The 25,407-nt window shown below is 43.2% G+C and overlaps 1 protein-coding gene across 2 annotated transcripts in view; it reads left to right on the plus strand.

Moving 5' to 3' along the window:
• DENND5B (DENN domain containing 5B) overlaps window positions 1–25,407 on the plus strand; it is a 160,797-nt gene that overhangs the window by 78,658 nt on the left and 56,732 nt on the right. For both annotated transcript variants that reach the window (XM_070756372.1, XM_070756373.1), the window contains 5 exons: window positions 2,629–2,816; window positions 10,655–11,191; window positions 18,309–18,534; window positions 20,169–20,319; window positions 25,253–25,346. In XM_070756372.1, the coding sequence (XP_070612473.1) occupies window positions 2,629–2,816; window positions 10,655–11,191; window positions 18,309–18,534; window positions 20,169–20,319; window positions 25,253–25,346 (1,196 nt within the window). The remainder of the gene's footprint in view (window positions 1–2,628; window positions 2,817–10,654; window positions 11,192–18,308; window positions 18,535–20,168; window positions 20,320–25,252; window positions 25,347–25,407) is intronic.

Here is a 25,407-nt window from a genome sequence, read left to right on the forward strand (position 1 = left end):
GGGAACCATGGGAGACATGTGTTTTTAGACGGGCTCAGACCGCCAGCAAGAAAGAAGGAATGACACTCCAGTGTATAGTCAATGAGAACATTACAAACTTTGGTTTTGTTATTAATGTGCCTCAGATGGCTGAGATAATCAAAATAGCATTCTTTTTTTTTTTTTTTTGCAAAAGTTTATTTTGTCTGGCTTTTACTGTTCTTGGGAAGGATTAATGAGGTTGGAATTAAAGAAAACTCTGGATTTACAGGGCCCTCTTTCCTTGTCATTCAAATTTGAATTCCTGCATGAATGCTCATCAAATTATTATTTTTTTCAGGCTGGAAGGTTGGTAATGTACTCTTATGTAGATCAGGCATAAACATGGGTAACATACTTGAGAAATAGAGTAGATGTTTTTCCCTCATTAATGTTTCCCCAGCAGAGAGATAATGAGAAGCCATATAGCTACCATGTTTCCCCGAAAGTAAGACAGTGTCTTACTTTCTTTTTACCCCCAAAAGCCCCACTACGTCTTACTTTCGGGGTATGTCTTACATTGGAAAAAAATTGAAAGGGTCCTTTCAGCGGCGCAGCAGCGAGGAGGCGAAGATTGGGGTTTCCCCTTTGCGTGGGCGGCGGGGAAGACCCAGGGAAGGTTTCTTCGGCCGCCCAGCAGCTGATCTGCTCGGCAGCGCGGCAGCAGCCCTGGCGGCGGTTCCCTCGGCATCGCGGTGGCAGGGAGAGGCTTGCGGCCACCGAGCAGGTGGGAGAGCTCGGCGGCAAGGCACAAAGGATTTCCCTCGGTGCACGCGTGGAGCCGCAGACGCGTGTCGGGGAAGCGTGTGTCTGGAGGGGAGGAGCCGCTTTGATGGCGCTGGTCCGAAGCGAGCCGAGCGGGCGGTGGCTTGCAACGAAGGCGCTCGTCCCAGCAACCGAGTCCTGCCGAGGCTCGGCTGCAAGCGGCCAGCGAGGCTGACAGGCTCCGAGGCGAGCGGCCGGAGCTGTGCCCTCCTTCGCCTGCCTCCTTTCTGGCAGGCAGGTGGGGCTGCCCAACTGCGCAGAGCGGCTCCTCCCCTCCAGACACACGCTTCCCCGACACGCGTTTGCGGCTCCACGCGTGCACCGAGGGAAATCCTTTGTGCCTTGCCGCCCAGCTCTCCCACCTGCTCGGCGGCCGCAAGCCTCTCCCTGCCACCGCGCTGCTGAGGGAACCGCCGCCAGGGCTGCTGCCGCGCTGCCGAGCAGATCAGCTGCTGGGCGGCTGAAGAAACCTTCCCTGGGTCTTCCCGACGTCATCGGGCTCCCCCCCCCGGCAATACCCCCGTGTTTCCCCGAAAGTAAGACATATGTCTTACTTTCGGGGTACGGCTTATATTAGCCGACCGCCCTGAAACCCCCGATACGTCTTACAATCGGGGGTGTCTTACTATCAGGGAAACACGGTAGTGATGTGTGAGATTTACAGTACAGTGTTCCCTCGATTTCCACGGGGGATGCGTTCTGAGACTGCCCGCGAAAGTCGAATTTCTGCGGAAGTAAATACACCATTTTTGGCTATGAACAGTATCACAAGCCATCCCTTAACACTTTAAACCCCTAAATTACCATTTCCCGTTCCCTTAACAACCATTTACTCACCATTATTACTGGTACTCACCATTGAATAAGACACAGTGATCCTGATATTTATAAACATAAGTATTTATTAACAATAATTATTATTTTTTTGTTATTTATTTGCAAAAATTATTAGTTTGGCGATGACGTATGATGTCATCGGGCGGGAAAAACTGTGGTATAGGAAAAAAAAACACTAAGTATTTTTTAATTAATATTTTTTGAAAAACCATGGTATAGGCTATTCGCGAAGTTCGAACCCGCAAAAATCGAGGGAACACTGTATATGCATCTCAAATTGAATTTATCTATATTTTCTGAGGTCGTAGCTTAGGGGCACTCCCCTCAAAATCAGTTGTTGAAATAATAATATCTCTTTCTCAAGCACCCATTTTGAATGTTTTTGTTAAATATTTCGCTAGTTTTTTTGGGGATTAGAGACACAATTAGGCTAAAGGGCTGGTACTTAACTTCTTGTTCTTTGCCTTGTTTAAGGCATCTATATTTTATCCATGGGTTGTACATGAGCTTACACTGTGAGAATTGTGTGTTCATTAATCAAAAATCACATTACTGTTATAACTATTTAACTTTCAGAAAGTGGTGCTGTTATTACCGATGACGGCTGCTAGTTCTCTGAACTTCGATTTGTCATAATCAGTTGGAATAAAATGCTGTCAAAATATTTGTGAAGAGAGTACTTTATGGAAATGTGTTTAAAATTCCTCCCAAAGATTAACCTCTGTAGTTAATTCTCATTCTGTTTTACAGTGAATTTGCATGTTGTCTAAACATTTCATAGCTTGCTTTGAACGGCAGTTCCAGAGTTAATAATTTAATCCATTTTAAACAGGGAGGGAGTTAATCCCACTACCCATTAAATCAAGTCAATAAATGCCTATTGCAATGTGTATCCTGTGGATTTAACAATCCCTTTGCAGTTGCCATCTGCTGGGCATTGAAATGTACACGGGATTTTGAAAGTAATGGGATTTTAGACACAATTCTGTTTTGGGTTTCTTTCTTTAGACTATCAGCGTCTGATGACGGTTGCTGAAGGGATCACCACCCTGCTATTCCCATTCCAGTGGCAACACGTCTACGTCCCCATCCTTCCAGCCTCGCTTTTACATTTCCTGGATGCTCCTGTACCTTACTTGATGGGCCTGCAATCCAAAGAGGGAACAGATCGTTCTAAGCTGGAACTTCCTCAAGAGGTAAACGTTGCTTGCAGCTTTTCATGGCTTGGGACCAGGTTGTCCGAGGGATTGTCTCTTGCTGGTTATATCCACCCGACCCACTAGAGAGGCAAGGTAAAGAATGTTGTAGGTTCCATCCCTTAACGTGGTACTTCTGACAGGACCTTCTCCTTGGTGACTCCTTTCCTTGGGTTTATCATCCACTCAGAGATTAGACTAGCCCCCACAATTCCGTAAAACTTTGAAGACTTGGTTCTGCCAATGGGCCTGAGATGGAGCCAATTACAGTGGTACCTCTACTTACGAACTTAAAGCAAATAATGCGGGTGATTGGGGAAACCACAGGGAGGGTGGAGGCCCTGTTTCCTCCCAGGAAATTCCTAGAGAGGCCCCACGGAGGCTTCTCCCTGCCTTTTCCAGCCCTGTTTCCTCCCAGGAGATTCCTAGAGAGGCCCCACGGAGGCTTCTCCCTGCCTTTTCCAGCCCTGTTTCCTCCGAAGAGATTCCTAGAGAGGCTCCACGGAGGCTTCTCCCTGCCTTTTCCAGCCCTGTTTCCTCCCAGGATATTCCTAGAGAGGCCACACGGAGGCTTCTCCCTGCCTTCTCCAGCTCTGTTTCCTCCCAGGAGATTCCTAGAGAGGCCCCACGGAGGCTTCTCTCCACCTTTTCCGGTTACAATTCAAGAGGTTCGGGTTTGAAAGTGGAAAATGGTTCTTGAGAAGAGGCAAAAAATCTTCTCATCTAGAGTTTCTAGTTCTTATCTAGAAAAGTTCGTAAGTGTTCTTTGGTAGAGGTATCACTCTAAATGGTTTTTTCATTCGATTGTTTGTTGCTGCCAGTGGGGTGAGAGGTTATTGTTTTTTATACTTTTATACTGTGTTTTATGGTTAGTAAGCCGCCCTGAGACTGAGTGGACGGCCATATAAATCTTCCAAATAAATAAATTAACAGCAACCTTTCCAGTGCAAACCTCTGGCTCCCTGGATGAAGACTTGTTGGGCCTTCTGATTGTTTACATTGATGCGAAATGGAAGTTCAGATATATCTTATGAATGCAGAACAGGGAAGTGTCAACACTTAGATCGAAGCGCTGTAATTAAAAGATCTCCCTTCTTCCCATTCCCAGGCAGACACACAAGAAGGTAGGTAAGAAAATTTATAGCTGAGAAATAAGAGGCCATATGTACAAAAATCAGCACCTGGTGGTCTTGTCCTCCATGTATTGTTAATCTTTAAAATCCTGGGCCTCTTTGGCTTCTGTTTTCCAAGCCTTGAAGGTTTCTGCCATCTGTCTTCTTATAAAATGATACTCTGGTGTAAAAATCAGAGATTCCCACTTCATCGGCTTCAATTCTTAGAACAGATCCATCCTTATGCCTGTGCTTTGGAAGGTGCGACAACTAACTTCAGATTGTGTCCCCTTGTTCTTGTGTTCACTTTCCTATTAAAAACACTTCCCTCCTGAACCTTATTTAACCCTTTAACATATTTAAATGTCTCGATCATGTCCCCCCTTTTCCTTCTGTCCTCCAGACTATACAGATTGAGTTCATTAAGTCTCTCCTGATACGTTTTATGCTTAAGACCTTCCACCATTCTTGTAGCCCGTCTTTGGACCCGTTCAATTTTGTCAAAGACGGGCTACAAGAATGGTGGAAGGTCTTAAGCATAAAACTTATCAGGAAAGACTTAATGAACTCAACCTGTACAGTCTGGAGGACAGAAGGAAAAGGGGGGACATGATCGAAACATTTAAATATGTTAAAGGGTTAAATAAGGTCCAGGAGGGAAGTGTTTTTAATAGGAAAGTGAACACAAGAACAAGGAGACACAATCTGAAGTTAGTTGGGGGAAAGTTCAAAAGCAACGTGAGAAAATATTATTTTACTGAAAGAGTAGTAGATCCTTGGAACAAACTTCCAGCAGACGTGGTTGGTAAATCCACAGTCACTGAATTTAAACATGCCTGGGATAAACATATATCCATTGTAAGATAAAATACAGGAAATAATATAAGGGCAGACTAGTTGGACCATGAGGTCTTTTTCTGCCGTCAGTCTTCTATGTTTCTATGTTTCTAAAATGAATGGAGCATGTTAAAACAGGTTTGGCATTTTCTAGGATCACACATTTATTCATTCATTCATTCATTCATTCATTCATTCATTCATTCAATTTTTATGCTGCCCTTCTCCTTAGACTCAGGGCGGCTTACAACATGTTAGCAATAGCACTTCTTAACAGAGCCAGGCTATTGCCCCCACAATCCGGGTCCTCATTTTACCCACCTCGGAAGGATGGAAGGCTGAGTCAACCTTGAGCCGGTGATGAGATTTGAACCGCTAACCTTCAGATCTACAGTCAGCTTCAGTGGCCTGCAGTACAGCACTCTACATGCTGCGCCACCCCGGCTCTTTTTAACTAAAGTTAACTAAAGAAAGCAGTTGCTTTGGTCTCCTAAAAAAACACACCCATTTTAAGGTGTTGGAAAAAAGATGCTATATATAATCTGTATGAAACTCAGCACACTATTCAGCCGTAGTAAATATTTTATACTACAAGGAACTTGTTCCTCTTTGAGGGTTGGGAGGAAAAATGACAAAAAGACTTGCTGTATATTTAGATAAAGGTTTTAATGAAATCTGCATGTGTTTAGCATAGTTTGCCGTTTATTTTCCTCTTCTTTTTTCTCACCATCTGCCAAGCTGAAAAAGAGGTCAGAGATGCTTGCTTTTAATTATTATTATTTTTGAAACCAACATATGCAAATTCTGGTTTGTTTTCCTTCTCCTTTGATTTTCTTCAATTTCCGATTTGTCTGGAAGAGGCAGTCGAAGGTGGTTGGTTTGCAAATCACAATAAACAAATCATTGTACTTCTGTGGTCTGTAAATAAAGGGCTATAGAAAATAAATGTTTACTTTGTAGTACTGGCTCTGAACAGTGGTAGTTGGGTTAAGGATTACAGCCTCTGTTTTAAGGAGTTATTTGGACTTTAATTTGCAAATCCTTGCAGTTATTGATTGTTGCAGGATTATTATTATTTATTACATTTGTATGATTTGTAGGATCTCGTCTGAGTCAGTCAGTGGAACCAGAGTTTTAGTAGGTGGAAACTAATCAAGGAGAGAAGCAACTTAGAACTAAGGAAAAATTTCTTGACAGTTAAAACAGTCAGTGGAAGAACATGCCTCCAGGAGTTGTGAATACAGTATTCCAACACTGGAAGTTTTTAAGAAGAGATTGGATAACAATTTGTCTGAAGTGGTGCAGGGTTTCCTGCCTAAGCAAGCGGTTGGACTAGAAGACCTCCAAGGTCCCTTCCAACTTTCCTCTCCTCTCCTCTCCATTCCATTCCATCCTATCCTCTTATATTCTATTCTTCCAAGCTTTTGGACTTGTGCTGGAGCCTATTCTCCATAACTTGTTTCTTTCCAGACTACAGTGATACCTTGTCTTATGAACTTAATTGGTTCCGGGACGAGGTTTGTAAGGTGAAAAGTTTGTAAGACAAAACAATGTTTCCCATAGGAATCAATGGAAAAGTGATTAATGCATGCCAGCCCAAAACTCACCCCTTTTGCCAGCCAAAGCGCCCGTTTTTGCGCTGCTGGGATTCCCCTGAGGCTCCCCTCCATGGGAAACCCCACTCCGGACTTCTGTATTTTTGTGATGCTGCAGGGGAATCCCAGCAGGGGAATCCCAGCAGCACAAAAACGGGTGCTTTGCTGGCAACGGAAGTCCGGAGGTGGGGTTTCCCATGGAGGGGAGCCCCAGGCGAATCCCAGCAGCGCAAAAATGGGCGCTTCGCTGGCAACAGAAGTCCAGAGGCGGGGCATCCCAGTGGCTTGGGTTTGTAAGGTGAAAATAGTTTGGAAGAGGAGGCAAAAAAATCTTAAACCCCAGGTTTGTATCTCGAAAAGTTTGTATGATGAGGGATGAGGTATCACTGTATTCTGATCCTGGTGACCGACTCAGATTCGATCCTGCACCATTTTCCTGGGGTCATGTATATTTGCCTTCCTTTATACTAATTTTTGTTGAAGCTCTTTTTATGTCTAGTGAGATATCATCTTTTCAGATGAATATATACGAGGCACATCAGGTTAAGAAAACACAACCGGAATCACAAATAAGGGGAAGAAACTAGAGGCTAAATTTAATAGTGGGCTTTTTAAAGCAGCTCTCTTTAATGTAGGAATGCCAGGAAGCATTTGTTCAATTCAGCTTTCTTTTTCTTGCTTAAGACCAGATGCTACTTCAGGGGCTAAATATAAAACCACTTGTGCATTTGGGATAAAATTCTAACAGCTGGGCATCAGACATTCTTCAGGTTGCTACTCAGCCATCATATTGTCATGAGATGCTTTTAGAAAAGATGATCTCTTTCTGATTTTTCTCTTGGTTCAAATCTCATTCTGCGCTTTTAGAATATTAAGTAGGGTTTAACAAGCCTTTTAAGTGAACTCTTGAATAGAGGGTAGTCTATTTGATCTGAAGGTGGAGAACGAATTACAGTGCTGCAAACAATTTCACTAGAATCCTTGCAAGTGCATTGCCTTTCTCTGCCCAAAATAAGTGTATGTTAATCCTAGAGAAATGAATTCTACGATATAGCCACTCAAAAAAATAACTGTGGAATCTTTCACTGTTTAATGATGTGTTTTAAAAGTATTTTTCAACATTTGAACATCATGATTAATGAAATGTTGGCCTTTAGTTCAGGCTCTAATCCTTTCCTCTCTTAGAAGCCTGTTCTCAAAAGTGGAGTTCTTTAACATAACAATGAAAATCCATACAAAGGCTAAAAAGAAAGAGTTGTCATTGCTTTTACAAATATGTAGATCTAATTTTTTTCCCCAATACCTTTTTCAAGTATGTCTCAGATTTAAATTCAGAGGCTTGGGTTTTGGGGGCAATAAACTTCCTTCAGATCATTTAAAACAGTCAAATCTCAAAAAAAAAATCTCAGGAAGCTCAAATTGCCCAAAGAGCTGCTGATACAGTTCTACAGAGGAATCATTGAGTCTGTTAACTGTCTGGTTTGGTTCTGCAACCCAAGAAGACAGACAGACCTCAGAGGATAATCAGAACTGCAGAAAAACAATTACCGTATTTTCTGTGTATAAGATGCACCCTTTTTTTCCCCAAAAGAGGGTCAAAAAAAATGGGTGTATCTCATATTCTGAAGAGCATCGTATTTTGGGCAGCAGGTAGTTCTGGCTGGTGCTGCCGCCCAAAATTTATTTCCTCCTCTATTTCAAAAATGGGGCTGCCCACCGCCCGAAATGCGATGCTCTGTTTTGGTCTCCGCACGCTCTGTTTTTTGAATCGGGGAGGGGATTGTGGCACTTCTGCCTGAAAACACTTCCCTCCCCGATTATAGCTTGAACTGCAGGCTTCCCAGACCCTCTGCACACCCCAATTTTGCAAAAGAAATTGTAAGAAAAGGGCGCTTTTGTGAAAAATTGGGTGTGCAGAGGGTTTGGAAGGCCTACAGAATGCTCTGGGGGCTGGGGAGGCCAAAATGCTCTTGTTTTTGCGAAAAACCGCATGCGCAGAGGTTTGGGAGACTTGAAGAGTACTTCTGAGGTCCAGGTAGGACCAAAACTTTTCTTCCTTACTTACCTCTTCCTTACTTACCTGCATCTTATACATTGGTGTGTCTTATGGGCTGAAAAATGCGGTAGTCTTTCCCATAGCATCCCTCTATATCTGGGCTTTTACTGGTTTTATCAAAGTCCTGAATATAGTTCACTCTTCAGTCCCCAGCTTCAGAGCATACATTAGTGACAGTTGGCTTGATTGTCAAGCAACATCTTAGGCATGAAATTTTGGATTTTACTGGCAAAAGGCCAACGTTTCCTTTCTACTGTACTTACAAACTGTACTTATAAACATGACCAAAGGGTATTGGGCTAAATTGAGCATGTCAGTAGAACAGCCCAGCATTGATTTTAATTCATTTGAAAGCGCTTGAAAATACAGTGATACCTTGTCTTACAAACTTAATTGGTTCCAGGACGAGGTTCTTAAGGTGGAAAGTTTGTAAGACGAAACAATGTTTCCCACAGGAATCAATGGAAAAGCGATTAATGTGTGCAAGCCCAAAATTCACCCCCTTTGCCAGCCGAAGTGCCCGAAGCAAAAACACAGAGGTCCAGAGGTGGGGTTTCGAGGACTTTGGTGTTTTTGCGATGCTGCAATTTCACTGATGCTCCCTTCGCTGGGAAACCCTACCTCTGGACTTTCGTTGCCAGCGAAGCGCTCATTTTTGCGATGCTGGGATTCCCCTGCTGGGATTCCCCTGCAGCATCGCAAAAACATGGAAGTCCAGAGGTGGGGTTTCCCATGGAGGGGAGCCTCAAGGGAATCCCAGCAGCGCAAAAACGAGTGCTTCGCTGGCAATGGAAGTCCGGAGGTGGGGCATCCCAGCAGCAGCGGTAGGTTTGTAAGGTGAAAATAGTTTGTAAGAAGAGGCAAAAAAAATCTTAAACCCCGGGTTTGTATCTCGAAAAGTTTGTATAATGAGGCGTTTGTAAGACGAGGTATCACTGTATGTGATTTTTCATGTCCTCCCCCCCCCAAGGATTTTCAAATAAACATTTTCTTTCCTATGTTCCAGATGTTTTTTGCTAGTTTGAAAGTAATGCAGAAAGTTTCCTTCTGGTTTATTTAGAAGTGATAACTGCTTGTCCTGAACTAGAAACCTTGGCTTGTTCTTGGTTTCCGATTCCAGCTTCTTCAGAGAAGAACAAGCCAGAGCTCCTGATTAGTTGCACATCTTAAACAAACCATAGTGATAAACAGATTTATTTAGCTGCTTCAGGCATAATGACTGACATGCTACTTATCCTTGAAACGCTAACATTAAAATAATGGATTTCCAATATTGAACAACTGATATCTTCAGAGCCATACAGTAAGGTCTGCACTTAGCATACAAATACTGGAAAGGTATTCTGTTCGTTCCTTTTTGTGTTTTTGCAATGATCCCCTAAGGTAAACATACATTGAATATTGCATTTACTAATGCAGGGTGTCCAGCAAACCCGGAAAACAGGGAAATCAGGGAATTATCAGGGAAATCAGCGGTTCGGGAAATATCAGGGAGTTATCAGGGAATTTGTGAAAAAAACAGAATAAATCATGTAGAAAAACCAAACTGTATTGAAATGTTTAAAAGTCATGGAAAAATGATGTAAAAAAAATGGATCGCATTGTCTGGCAGAGTCTAGCAAAAATGAGCATAACTGTGGCAACAACTTGCTTCCTCAGCTACCGATATTTCTCCATGGCTTAGCTGTTTGGTATGATGTCATCTATGACCGCTCCTTAACTAGATCGCAAATTACAGGGAAAGGTCAGGGAAATATCAGGGAATTTCAAAAGACCCTGTAATAGTATTTGCTTATCTGAACAAGACGATTTTATCCTAACTCTTTATCTCTATCTACATAATTCTATTCTCTGTGTAAACCTACGCCATCACTCTACTAAACAAATAATTCGCTCAACACTGTCAGACTTTCTACTAAATCTGCACTTCTATTCTACTAGTTTTTCTCATCATTCCTTTCACCCATTTCCTCCCGTGTTGACTGTATGACTGTAACTTGTTGCTTATATCCTGAGATTTTTATTAATATTGCTTCTTCATTGCTTATTTGACCCCTATGACAATCATTAAGTGTCGTACCACATGATTCTTGACAAAAGTATATTATGCTGAGAGCATATGCACCAAGACAAATTCCTTGTGTGTCCAATCACACTTGGCCAATAAAAATTCTATTCTATTCTATTCTATAAGAAAGAAACCTCTGTTGCCAAAATGGATTATTTTCTCTTTTCCAGGCCAACCTCTGTTTTGTGGATATCGATAATCACTTCATTGAGCTACCAGAAGAGCTTCCTCAGTTTCCCAACAAGCTGAATTTCATCCAAGAAATCTCCGAGGTTCTTCTTCAGTTTGGGGTTCCCCTCGAGGGCCAGCATCATTGTAGCGAGAGTGCGGCCAAGTTAAAAAACCTGGTCCTTAACGACTTGGCCAACGACAAAAAGAACGGAAACGTGCCCAGCAACACCATCAACGTCTATGAGCTGCTGAAAGGCAACGAGACGATCGCTCGCCTCCATGCTTTGGCAAAGAGGACAGGAGTGGCGGTAGACAGAATGGCCATCACTGCTTCTTTGGCAGAGAAAGAAACGGATGTGAAGCGCCACTGCGATGAACAGGAACTGAAGGACTACAAGCTGAATGTCCAGCTCCGGGAGGTCTTTGCCAACCGCTTCACGCAGATGTTTTCCGATTATGAGGCTTTTGTCATCCAAGCGGCCCAGGACAGGGAATCTTGGCTGACCAACCGGGAACAGATGCAAAATTTTGACAAAGTAAAAGAAGACAAAAAGCTTTTCTTTCTAAGTCAGAGGTGGGGAGCGATGGGCCCTTCATAACTTGAGAACTTCAATTCCCAGAATTCCTGAGCCAAGCATGGCTGGCTCAGGAATTCTGGGAGTTGAAGTCCACAAATCATAAAAAGGCCATAGTTCCCCACCTCTGTTCTAACCTAATTTTGAACCTTACCTTTAGGATGCTCAAAGCTCGCTGTTAACTAATATAATGCTAGATTCAATCTTCCTTGGATTCTAAGTAAGTCTATGGAAATTCTCAGCCATCCAGGTCACAGTTGTCTCAATGGTGCTTTTTCAAGAGGCAACTGGAATTTCTGGTTTTTCTTTGAAGATGTTCTTCTTCTCATCCAAGAGGCTCCTTTAGCTCTGAAGAAGCTTCTTGTATGGGAAGCAAATTGTCTTCAAAGAAAACCAGAAAGTCTAGTTTCCTCTTGAAAAAGCACCAAGGAAGGTTGTCCAAGATCAGTGATGGCGAACCTATGACACGGGTGCCACAGGTGGCACGCGGAGCCATATCTGCTGGCACCCGAGCCGTTGCTGTAGCTCAGCTCCAACGTGCATGGGTGTGCCAGCCAGCCGATTTTAGGCTCGCACACAGGTTCTGGTAGGGCGTTTTTGGCTTCCAGAGAGCCTACGGGGGATGGGAGAGAGCGTTTTGTACCAGCTCCCGGCTCCAGGGAAGCCTTCAGAGGCTGGGGATGGCGAAACACGAGCCAACTGGGCCCACAAGTGTTCTGTCGGGCTCTTTGGTAGACTCCTCCCAAAAATTCACAGGTACAAATTTCAGACACACACACGTTTGAAAATTCAAAACAATGTTCTTTATAATGAAAATTCACTTAACCCTGCTGTTCTGTTTAAGAAAAATAACAAATCTTATGTTCCCGGGTCACCCTGACCCGGACCGAAAACTCTTCATTTGCAGTGCTTATGTTTGGTCTTTTTGAAAGCTTTTTTCACTTGGAAAGTAGTCTGAACATTTCTGCACACAATGATATGAAAATTGAAATGAAAAAAGTAAATCTTATTGGTTTATTTTGCGGATATAATGCACGCCCCCCCTGTTTTTGTGAAATTTTTTTCAATTTATGGATAGTTTTGCTTGCAAAATGCATTCTATTTTACTAAAGTTGCTATGGGATTGGTAGCTTGAACATTTCTGAACATAATGATATGAAAATTGAACTGGAAAAATTGATGCATATTGGTTTATTTTGTTGATGAAATGCACGCCCCCCCCGTTTTTTTTAAATAGTCTTCACTTTATGGATAGTTTTGCTAGCAAAATACATTCTATTTTACTAAAGTTGGTGTGGGATTGGTAGCTTGAACATTTCTGAACATAATGATATGAAAATTGAACTGGAAAAATTGATGCATATTGGTTTATTTTGCACATAAAGTATGCCTCAATTATTTCAATTTATATAAAAATTATGCTGTTAATTTCAAACTTACATACTTTTTTTTAGTAAAATGGATTTGTTTCATAAAATTAGTTCTCTGGCTACAATGTGGTTGATTTTCAAAAGGATATTCCAAATATTTCTAGACAAATATGTATAAACAGTGACAATAATGGCACACAGCAAGGCCGAGGGGGGGGTGGCCCTTTTGTGGCAAAAATAAACCAATAAGAACCATTTTTTTCAGTTCATTTATATTTTTCTTATATTCAGAAATGTTCAATTTAGTATATCAAACCTTTTGGGGGAAAATTCCTTAGGGATTTTTAGCCTTAAAAAATAGAAATTGACACGAAATTAAAAAAGGATGGGGGGAGGGGCTTTTTGATCAAAATAAAAATATAAGTCTCAATTTTTCCAGTTCAATTTTCATATCATTATGTTCATAAATGTTCAAACTAGTTTTCCAGTTGAAAAAGTTTTCAAAAAGATCAAATTCAAGTACCTAAAAAAAATATTTTTGGTCCGGTCACATACGAACAGAAACAGATTCAAAGTTATGATTTTTTTTTGCCCAGAAAAAATATTTTTTGATGATCAGCATTGGTTAAATTGGAGAGAAACAGAATGAATGCCTAAGATTTTAAAGAATATTTCGGATTTGGAGCATAAAAAAATAAAAAGTGAAAATGGTTGCAAGCAGCCAAGGGGGGGGGAGGCCTTATTTCTGATGTTAAAAACCAATAAGAATCATTTTTTTCAGTTCCTTTATATTTTTCTTATATTCAGAAATGTTCAAGCTACCAATCTCACACCAACTTTAGTAAAATAGAATGCATTTTGCAAGCAAAACTATCCATAAATTGAAAAAAATTTCACAAAAACGGGGGGGGGGGGGGCGTGCATTATATCCGCAAAATAAACCAATAAGATTTTACTTTTTTCATTTCAATTTTCATATCATTGTGTGCAGAAATGTTCAGACTACTTTCCAAGTGAAAAAGCTTTCAAAAGACCAAACATAAGCACTGCAAATGAAGAGTTTTCGGTCCGGGTCAGGGTGACCCGGGAACATAAGATTTGTAACTTTTTTTGCCCAGCAAAAACTAAGCCCCCCACCCCCCCAAAAAAAATTCTCATAGAGAGAACCCCTGAAATGATAAATAGTCATGAAATTTCAAGTTTCAGATATGCAGGGAAAATTTTTTACAGGGACTCAAACTTGGCTTCGGGTCACATACGACCCGAACAGAACAGCAGGGTACTAAGCCCTCTTTTGGTATAGGCAAGGAGCACTCGTCTCCAAACAAACTGGTAATTTGTACAAGTCCCTTATCAGTTCTGTGATACTTAGCTTGCAGCTGCGAGGCAATTCACAGTCCTTCTTTCACAAAGTCCTTCTTCTTTCACAAAGAAACACACTTTGCTCTGGTTTAGTTTCAAAGCGGGGAAAATCAGCACACAAAAGGTCAAAGTCAGTAAAGCAGTCACGAAACACAAGGATCAGATACCGTATTTTTCGCTCCATAAGACGCAGTTTTTTTTCCTCCCAAAGTAGGATGAAAAATCAGCCTCGTCTTATGGAGCGAAGATGCAGGCAGGGGGGGGGGGGGGAGGCTGCGAATTCGGAAGCGCCATCCCGCCGGCTGGCTGGCTAGCTGCTGCCTGGCCCACCGTTCCCCGTAAGCTGCGCCCGTGAGCAGGCGTGCACCCCCAAATACACCCGAGCACCCTTTTCCACGGCGCAGCGCGTCCCCATCCCCCTGCCCAGCCCCGCGGGGAGGTGGGCAGGGGGCGGGGAGGTGTGGCAGTAGGAGTAAAGGGAGCCGCGGCCGCCCCCTGCCTCCCCACGGTGCCTCCGGCCAAATGCGCCCCTGGCTTCTCCACGCTGCCCTATTGCCCGCCCGATCCGCCTCCTCTCCTCCTCTGTCACCTCCTGCGTTGGGGCGCGATCTGCCTCCTCTCCTCCGCTGCCTCCTGCCTTGGGGCGCAATCTGCCCCCTCTCCAACGTCGCTGCCTTCTGCCTTGGGGCGCGATCCGCCCCCTCTCCGCCGCCGCCGCCTTCTGCCTTGAGGCGCGATCCGCCCCCTCTCCTCCTCCTCCGCCCCCTGCCTTGGGCGAGCAATCCGGGAGTCCGGGACAGGGTGGCTTTACGCCATGAAGAGAAAACGGCCGACTTTTCCCTGCTGCCGGAGCCCGTTTCCTCTTCATGGCGCAAAGCCACACAGTCCGGACTCCGGGATTGCCTCGCCCAAGGCAGGAAGCGGCGGAGGAGGAGAGGGGGCTGATCGCGCCCCAAGGCAGAAGACAGCCATCTGAAACAAGAGAGAAAAAGTGAGAAGAAGAGAGAGAAAGAGGGGGAGAGAGAGAGAGAAAGAGAGAGGGAGAGAGAGAGAAAGAGAGGGAGAGGGAGAAAGAGAGTGGGAGAGGGGGGAAGAGAGTAGCAAGAGAGGGAGAGAGAGAAAGAGAGAGGGAGAGGGGGGGAGAGAGAGGGAGAGGGGGGAGAGATAGCAAGAGAGAGAGAGAAAGAGAGAAGGGAAAGGGGGGAGAGAGGGGGGGAGAGAAAGAGAGAGGGAGGGAGAGAGAGGAGATAAAGAAAGAGGAGAGAGAGAAAGGAAGAGAAAGAAAGAAAGAGGGATAGAAAGAGAGAGAGAGTGAGAGATGCTCAGTGAGCCTTTCTTTGAAGTTGCCTTTCTTTCTTTCTTTCTTTCTTTCCTTCTTTCTTTTTCTCTCTTGCTCTCTTGCTCTTTCATTCTTTTTTCTTTCTCTTGCTTTCTTTCTCTCCTTCCTTCCCTCATTCCATTTCTTTCATTCCCCCTCTCTATTTTTATTTCTCTTTCATTTTCTTTCTTTCTCTCTTTCTTGCTTTCTTTCTTGCTCTTTTTCTTTCTCTCTTTTACCTTCCCTTCCTCTATTTCTTCTTTTCTTTCTCCTTCCTACCTTCTTCCCTCCCTCCCTTCAGTCCTTCCTCTCTTACTCTCCCCTTTCATAAGTTTCCTTGCTTCCTTCCTCTGTTCCTGTCCCTTCCCCCTTTCTTTCTTTCTTTCTTTCTTTCTTTCCTTCCTTCCTTCCTTCCTTCCTTCCTTCCTTTCCTCCCTCCATTTCTTGCTTTCCTTTCCCTTCCTCCCTTCTTCCCTCCCTCACTCCCTTCTTTCACTCCTTCCTCTCTTCCTCTCCCCTTTTTGGCTCAAAATATTTTTTTTCTATTTTCCTCCTCTAAAATCTAGGTGCGTCTTATCAGCAGGTGCGTCTTATAGAGCGAAAAATACGGTAATCCTCCACAATGGCCAAACCCACAGGCTGCTATTTATAGCAGCCTCACTAATTACCACAGCCCCACCCAACCACAGGTGGCCTCATTTTCTTTGATAATAATCTCTCAGTTGTTGTTGCCTATGCATCGCTCTCCGCATGCGTGGCTGTATCATTAACTCTTGTTCTGAATCCAAGGAGGAGCTAGGTAATTGATCTCCTTCTGAGCTGTCTGCCACACTCTCCTCCTCCCTGTCACTCATGTCTTATTGGTCAGAGGAGCCTTCATCAGCAGATTCCACCGGGGGCAAAACAGGCCCCACATCCACAGTCCTTGGGGCAGGAGCTGGGCCAGAGCTAACCACAACAACAAGAAGTTGAGAAACAGGCAGTTTTCGGGTGGGGGAAGCTGTTTTCTCCCTCCCCAGACATTGAATTACGGGTGTGGGCACTCGTGCATGTGCAATAGCACACTCACATGCTCTTTCAGCACCCAAGGAAAAAAAGGTTCTCCATCACTGTCCTAGATTATTGATAGCAAACCTATGGCATGTGTGTCACAGGTGGTATATGAAGCCATATCTGAGGACACACAAGGCATTACCCTATATCAGCTTCAGTGCGCAAGTGCACGCTGGCCAGCCAATATTTCGCCTTTTTGATCATTTTTCACCGTCTCCAATTTTCAGGAGTCTTCCCTGAACCCTTGGGATTGCAAAAGCAAAAGTTCATTTCCAAACTTTCGGTTGACCCATTTGGCCGTTTTTTGCCATCCCCAGGCTTCAGGAGGCTTCCCTGAACCTTGGGGATGGTGAAAAATAGCCCACTGAGCCTACCGGAAGTCCAGAAACTTCAGTGAGCCTATGTGTATGCGTGGGAGGGACGGGTCATTTCTCCCACAGCTAATTGATGGTGTTGACTTTTCTCCCTTTTGAAATTCGGCATTAACTTAAGCCTATTGTTCTTGGTTCTTCTCTTCCCCACCTCTTTTTTTTAACAAAATCAAAAATTCCTATTGATGGGCGGAAAGGTCCCTAGGATTTGCAAAGAGGTGTAATTCTACCTCTTTGCAGGAAATACTTTTATGCAGTTTCCTGTGATCTGGTGAAGGCCCTCTTTTGTTGAGGAATTTAGCCCCAGGTATTTAGCTCCTAAGAAAGTTGTTTGTCCCTAGCTGTGTGCTGCCCATGATTGCAATAGGAGTGACAATAGAACAAGTTCACATGCTCTCACTCAATTAGCTTTTGAGGAAGCTGAGTGGCGCGTGTGCCCCTCCTCTTCCATTGTAGTCATGCTTTTTATAGCACACCAAATAATGATAGGGTGACTGATGTGTCCGTAATTTACGAGGGAAATAACATGGGGAGATATCTCTTGTTTTGCATCTTCCCTGAAGTTTTATGTGTTCCAATTATTATTATTATTATTATTATTATTATTATTATTATTATTTGTTAGATTTGTATGCCGCCCCTCTCCGAAGACTCGTGGCTGATAACAACAATATAAAAAGACAATGAAAACAAATCTAATATTAAAAGACAATCTAAAAAACCCCAATTTAAAGAGCCACTCATACATACAAGCATACCATGTATAAATTCTATAAGCCTAGGGGGAAGGGAAATTTCAATACCCCCATGCCTGATGACAGAGGTGGGTTTTAAGGAGCTTGCGAAAGGCAAGGAGGGTGGGGGCAACTCTGATATCTGGGGGGAGCTGGTTCCAGAGGGTCGGGGCCGCCACAGAGAAGGCTCTTCTCCTGGGTCCAGCCAAACGACATTGCTTAGTCGACGGGACCCGGAGAAGGCCAACTCTGTGGGACCTAACCGGTCGCTGGGATTCGTGTGGCAGAAGGCGGTCCCGGAGATATTCTGGTCCGATGCCATGAAGGGCTTTATAGGTCATAACCAACACTTTGAATTGTGACCGGAAATTGATTGGCCACCAATGCAGACTGCGGAGTGTTGGTGTAACATGGGCATACCTTGGGAACCCCATGATTGCTCTCGCAGCTGCATTCTGCACGATCTGAAGTTTCCGAACACTTTTCAAAGGTAGCCCCATGTAGAGAGCATTACAGTAGTTGAGCCTCGAGGTGATGAGGGCATGAGTGACTGTGAGCAGTAAGTCCCGGTCCAGATAGGGCTGCAACTGGTGCACCAGGGGAACCTGGGCAAACGCCCCCCTCGCCACAGCTGAAAGATTAGATGTTTCTCTAATGTGAGCTGTTAACCAATTAACCCATTAACAATGAGTATTGAGGTACCACTGTACTAATTGGTAGATTTTTCAGCTGTTTCCTACACAATGAAATCCAGGTTTGGTTTTTCTCCATTGTAATTATCTTTGGTTATTGGGCTTTGCACCTGAGCAAATAATGAAACGACACAAGTACGTTTATACTCTAACTAGTTTTGTTTCGTTTTGATCGCAGGCTTCGTTTCTCTCGGATCAACCAGAGCCTTACCTCCCGTTCCTCTCCCACTTCATTGAAACCCAAATGTTTGCAACGTTCATTGACAATAAAATTATGTCGCAGTGGGAAGAAAAAGACCCATTTCTGCGAGTGTTTGACTCTCGGATTGAAAAAATGAGACACGTCTGGATTCCCTCATTAAGAACATCGACATATCAGAAATGCCCTACGTTAAAAGAAGCAGGTATCGCTAGATTTTCTACATTAACTGGCTTATTTTAATAAGGGAAAAAATAGACTTACTATTATTTGGAATTGTTTGAGTTAAGATATTAAGATTTTGTCTAGTACTTTAGGTACAGTACATTTCTTGGGGTTTTTGTCCATCTCTGTAAAAGTATATTTAAGTTTCTTAAGTGAATCTAAAAATGCTCTGATGTCTGAGTTGGGCCTTATTTATTACTTTAACATACTTTCTGTTTGTTCCTCGGTAAAGTTTTCTGGTAGGGGTATTGTTAGGAAAAGTTACTGCAAAGATCTAAAAATAGTCGGAATAAATTCTAGCAATGATGGTTAATCAATGGCAGTGTTTCTCAACCTCAGAAGTGTGAAGATGGATTGATTGGCTGGGTAATTCTGGGAGCTGAAGTCCACAGTATCAATTAATTATTGATAAACTCTGGGTTTTCTTAAAAGTATGATTCATATGGAAGTATGATATTTTTTTCTACAGCTCAGAGCTGTTCAACATTACCAAAGATCTCAAAATGCATGTTGCAGCTGAATTTTCACAACCTTCGGAAATTGCAGTTTGAGATTTTATAAGAGCTCAATAAAAGTTCACGCAACATACCAAAATGTTACTTTAAATGAATGTTGGAGGACTGTATACATTGAAGAGTACAGTCACCATCTGGTTTAGCCATGATGGTGAAACCAAAGGGTTATGGGACATTTCTTACGGCAGACAATTATTCTAAATAAATAGTACCTCAATAACGGCCATAACTGATGGTTGGAGACTGAAAGAAATTTTGAAATCTGATGATTTTCAACAGCCTCAACATAGAAATAGTTACTAGCAAGGCTAGTTTAAGTAGTCCATAGGTCAGAGTTAATTACTCCAGTCAGTGCAGGAGCCTTCCAGACTTACGTCAGCCAGAAATAACTCACAAATTGAATGTCAGAATGTCCAGAGATCCACAGCAAACACCAAAACATAATTCATCAAACTTTCTTCAACACTGAACGATAGACTCCCACACAAATCACTCCAACCCTCCCCTTTTTTAAGGTTGCAGCAGCGTCATTAAGTCTTATCACCTGTGACCTATAATTTGTTTCTGCGTTTGCGCAGTTGCTCTTGTCTTCTCAGCATTCTCCGCACCCGAGCATTCAGAATAGGGTTGTTCATTAACTCTTCCCCTTCTGATTCAGATGAACCTCTGGCTAGAGATCTGATTGACTCCATTCCTCTCTCCGTCTCTCCAGTCCCTTCCTGCTCCATTTCTCTCCCTGCCTTTGCTTCTGGTTCAATGTCTGATTCATCCTCCAGCCAGACTGGTGTTCTGTAAATAGACGGCTCCCACTCCCCTGCGTCAAAATCAGCAGCCACAGAGTTATATTTACCTTTATTCCTTCACCCGAAGCACAGCTGATCAGCTTCTCAGCTGTGTTTTGGGCTGATCATAACACGGAAATAGAATTGCACGAGGGAACATGCACATATGTGTGAGCGCACAGACGTGAAAGTAACAATACCAAACTGGTGGTGAAGATAGGTGGAATCCACTCCTGTGTGATACTACTGTTCGGAGGCAAGATTTCCCTGTTTAAAAATACCTAAGTATTTCATATAACTTTGTCCATTGTTTTCAGCACAGGCAATTGAACAACGGCTGACAAAGATGGATCACACGGCAATTCATCCGCATTTGCTTGATATGAAGATAGGTCAAGGCAAATATGAGCAAGGTTTCTTCCCCAAACTTCAATCAGATGTGTTGGCAGCTGGGCCTATCAATAACAAGTAGGCAATACAAAGCATTTAATAGCCATACTTTTGTGTGTAGCAGGGTAATAATATACTGCTCAAAAAAATAAAGGGAACACTCCAATAACACATCCTAGATCTGAATGAACGAAATATTCTCATTTGCACAACTATTCCATTTGCACAAAACAGCATGTGAAATTGACTGTCCATCGGTGTCGCTTCCTAAGTGGACAGTTTGATTTCACAGAAGTTTGATTTACTTGAAGTTATATTCTGTTTTTAAACTGTTCCCTTTATTTTTTTTGAGCAGTGTATATGCAGGTGATGGCAAACCTTTGGCACCGAGTTCCAAAAAGGGAGCATGCGTGTGTGCGTGGATGGGTGGCTGAATGTTGAAAAGGAGCACTTCATATTCGTCTGCGCTGCGACCAGGAAGAGGAACTGCCCAGGGGACATGTGCACGGTGGGAAATGAACTTCCGGTTTCAGATACGTACATGCACGCCAGCCAGCAAGTCTTCTGGTTACTGATGCACATGCACTGATCAGTTGACCGGCGCCCATGTTCACACCAGAAAACGGAAAACCAGCTCTTCCGTTTACAAGCACTGTTGCCAGCTGATCTTCAGCCCTCATCACCTCGAGGCTCGACTACTGTAACGCTCTCTACATGGGGCTACCTTTGAAAAGTGTTTGGAAACTTCAGATCGTGCAGAATGCAGCTGCGAGAGCAATCATGGGCTTCCCTAGGTATGCCCATGTTACACCAACACTCCGCAGTCTGCATTGGTTGCCGATCAGTTTCCGGTCACAATTCAAAGTGTTGGTTATGACCTATAAAGCCCTTCATGGCACTGGACCAGAATATCCCGCCTTCTGCCGCACGAATCCGAGCGACCGGTTAGGTCCCACAGAGTTGGCCTTCTCCGGGTCCCGTCGACTAAACAATGTCATTTGGCGGGACCCAGGAGAAGAGCCTTCTCTGTGGCGGCCCCGACCCTCTGGAACCAGCTCCCCCCAGATATCAGAGTTGCCCCCACCCTCCTTGCCTTTCGCAAGCTCCTTAAAACCCACCTCTGTTGTCAGGCATGGGGGAATTGAAATTTTTTTTCTCCCTTTCCTCTAGGCTTATAGAATTTATACATGGTATGTTTGTTGATATGATTGGTCTCTTAAATTGGGGTTTTTTAGATTACTTTTTAATATTAGATTTGTTACATTGTTTTTTATTGTTGTTAGCCGTCCCGAGTCTTCGGAGAGGGGCGGCATACAAATCTAACTAAACTAAACTAAACTAAATGGGTGCAAGAAACCCGGAACAGGAACGGTTGATGTCGCATGTGTTATTTCCTCTCTTTATTGGAAATATGGGTAGTCTCTTCCTTCTCCCAGACTTTTCCACATGGTGCTTTCCATATGCAGTGGTACCTCTACTTACGAATTTAATTCATTTCGTGATCAGGTTCTTAAGTAGAAAAGTTTGTAAGAAGAAGCAAATTTTCCCATAGGAATCAATGTAAAAGCAAATAATACGTGTGATTGGGGAAACCACAGGATGGGGGAAGGCCCTGTTTCCTCCCAGAGAGGCCCCACGGAGGCTTCTCCCTTCCTTTTCCGGTTATAGTTTTGGAAGCTCAGGTTTGTAAGTGGAAAATGGTTCTTGAGAAGAGGCAAAAAAATCTTGAACACCCGGTTCTTATTTAGAAAAGTTCGTAAGTAGAGGCTTTTGTAGGTAGAGGGTTTTTTTATTTTTTATTTTATTTTAATTGGATTTGTATGCCGCCCCTCTCCGAGGACTCGGGGCGGCTCACAGCATGTGCAGAAAAAAAACAGGAAACAATAATAACAATCCAAGCGGCCTGCACTGGTTGCCGATCGGTTTCCGGTCACAATTCAAAGTGTTGGTAATGACCTTTAAAGCCCTACATGGCCAGAATACATCCAGAACCGCCTTATACCGCACGAATCCCAGCGGCCGATAAGGTCCCACAGAGTTGGCCTTCTCCGTGTCCCATCGACCAAACAATGTTGTTTGGCGGGCCCCAGGGGAAGAGCCTTCTCTGTGGTGGCCCCGGCCCTCTGGAATCAACTCCCCCCGGAGAGTAGAACGGCCCCTACCCTCCTTGTCTTTCGCAAATTACTCAAGACCCACCTTTGTCGCCAGGCATGGGGGAGTTAGGATATTCCTTTACCTAGACCATTACAAGTTATGTATGGTATGTTTGTGTGTATGTTTGGTTTTTATAATAAGGGTTTTTAGTTGTTTTATTAAATTGGATTGTTACATGTTGTTTTTTATCATTGTTGTTAGCCGCCCCGAGTCTGCGAAGAGGGGCGGCATACAAATCCAATAAATAATAATAATAATAATAATAATAATAATAATAATAATAATAATAATAATCCAATTATACCTTAAAAAACAATCTTAAAATTCTAATTAAAAATTCTAATTAAAAACTATCAATATCATTCATTCAGCAGTCAAACTAAGCATTCATCGGTCAGGGGGGAAGGTCTAAAGAACCCAGGCCTGGCGGCAAATATGAGTTTTTAAACTTTTTCGGAAGACAAGGAGGGTGGGGGCAGTACGAATCTCTGGGGGGAGCTGATTCCAGAGGGCTGGGTGCCCCTAGGTCCCGCCAGCCGACATTGTTTGGTCGACGGGACCCTATGGAGACCAACTCTGTGGGACCTCACCGGTCGCTGGGATTCGTGCGGCAGAAGGCGGTCTCGGAGATACCACTGTACTGGATCTAGAACTCCCAAAATTCCCGGCTAACTATAATTACGGTTACAATATACAGTATCTGGCAGGGGTTTTAGGGAGACTATCTAATGTACTTACTGTCAGTTTCCTGAAGTATATCCAGAAATGACCACGAGCGAATCCTCTGCTGCTATATAGTTATCATAAATTGCATAACGTATGCACTGCCTTTGTGTAGATCAGTATAGAAGCTTATCTTACAATTTTTTTCTGCACTGGCCATTACATTCAAACCTTCCTAATTGAACATTGCATGTTAACTGATAGATTTTCCAAGTTCAATGCAATGTTAAAATTTCAAGACTTCCATTCTTATGCTTATTTGATTTGATTTGATTTATTGGATTTGTATGCCGCCCCTCTCCGGAGACTCGGGGCGGCCAACAACAACAACAAAACAGTATACAAAATAATCCAATAGTAAAAACGATTAAAAACCCATTAATATAAAAACCAAACATACATACAGACATACCATGCATAAAATTGTAAAGGCATTTTTTGTCATTCATTCATTCATTTATTTATTGGATTTGTATGCCGCCCCTCTCCGTAGACTCGGGGTGGGTAACAACAGTAATAAAAACAGCATGTAACAATCCAATACTAAAACAACTAAAAAAAACCCCTTATTATAAAACCAAACATACATACAAACAAACATACTAGGGGAAAGAATATCTCAGTTCCCCCATGCCTGGCGGCAGAGGTGGGTTTTAAGAAGCTTACGAAAGGCAAGGAGGGTGGGGGCAATTCTAATCTCTGGGGGGAGTTGGTTCCAGAGGGCCGGGGCCGCCACAGAGAAGGCTCTTCCCCTGGGTCCCGCCAAGCGGCATTGTTTAGTTGACGGGACCCAGAGAAGACCCACTCTGTGGGACCTAACTGGTTGCTGGGATTCGTGCAGCAGAAGGCGGTCCCTTCCTCATTCTGATTTTTTTAAAAAAGCAATTTATTTAAGCAGGAGCTCACATCTTCATTTGGGTTTTTCCCCCCCTCTCAGTTGATTTCTAACTGCTAGTTAACTTGTAGTGATCAGAAATGATTAAATAAGGCTCTTAATACGCTAATCTCAGTTAATTATCCTGTAATCCTTTGTAATTACATACAAAAGAACTTAAGTATTACATGTAGTGCAAATTGGCAAAGCAATCAGGAACTGTACATGAGATCAGACAACCCACCATTGTGATTTATATCTTTCTGTGAAAAAATGAAAATGAAATAAATAAATGAAAATACTTTTCTGAGTGAAAAACCACTGAGAATAGGGTCGGTCTAGACCAGGAGTCTCCAACCTTGGCAACTTTATGCCTGGAGGACTTCAACTCCCAGAATTCCCCAGCTGGTTGGGGAATTCTAGAGCTGAAGTCCTCCAGGCTTAAAGTTGCCAAGGTTGGAGACTCCTGGTCTAGACGACTTTTGAGATTCTTTTGATGTTATGATTCCATTGGCTAGCATTTTCTGAGCTATTTCCTTCACTTTTTTTTTCCCGGTTGCAAATTCCCTTTCTGAGCTGTGAGGCTTGTGAACAAAAATAACAAAGTCCTCCATGGCAGTGTTTCCCAACCTTGGCCACTTGAAGATATTTGGACTTCAACTCCCAGAATTCCAATTAATTCTGGGAGTTGAAGTCTAGATATCTTCAAGCAACCAAGGTTGGGAAACACTGCTCCATGGCTTAGGACCAGATTATTTACGGGACCGCCTTCTGCTGCATGAATCCCATCGTCCACTTAGGTTGCACAGAGTTAGCCTTCTCTAGGTCCCGTCAACTAGACAATGTCAGGGCCTAGGGGAAGAGCCTCCTCTGTGGGGGGCCCGGCCCTCGGGAATCAGCTCCCCCTAGAGATTCGCACTGCCCCCACCCTCCTCGCCTTCCATAAGAATCTAAAAACCTATTTGGCCTCTGGTATGTCTGTGGTTTAAATCTGGAAGAATGATTTTTGATGTTTTAGCCTGTTTAGAATTGGTTTTTTTAGATTAGCTATTTATATTAATTGGATCAGATATGTTATTGTGTATTGTTTTTTACTGATGTGTTGTGAGCCGGCCCAAGTCCACAGAGAGGGGCGGCAGACAAGTCAAATAAACAAACAAACAAACAAACAAATAAATAAATGTGGTTTCTATGACATAAGCAGGTGTAACCTTGGTTACAGTCTGTTAACACTGCTTCCTTTCTATTAAATGATTGTAGTCGGTGGGTGAGTCGCAATACTACTGCCCAGCGGAGGAAAGATCGCATTCGACAACATTCGGAACACATTGCTTTGGACAATGAGTTAAGGGAGGTAAGCACTAAAATTAAGAATTGATAGTCAATTTGATAGTCACTCAGCAATTTGTAGGTAT

The sequence above is a fragment of the Erythrolamprus reginae genome, chromosome 6 (assembly GCF_031021105.1).
Source record: "Erythrolamprus reginae isolate rEryReg1 chromosome 6, rEryReg1.hap1, whole genome shotgun sequence".
Classification (NCBI taxonomy): domain Eukaryota; kingdom Metazoa; phylum Chordata; class Lepidosauria; order Squamata; family Dipsadidae; genus Erythrolamprus; species Erythrolamprus reginae.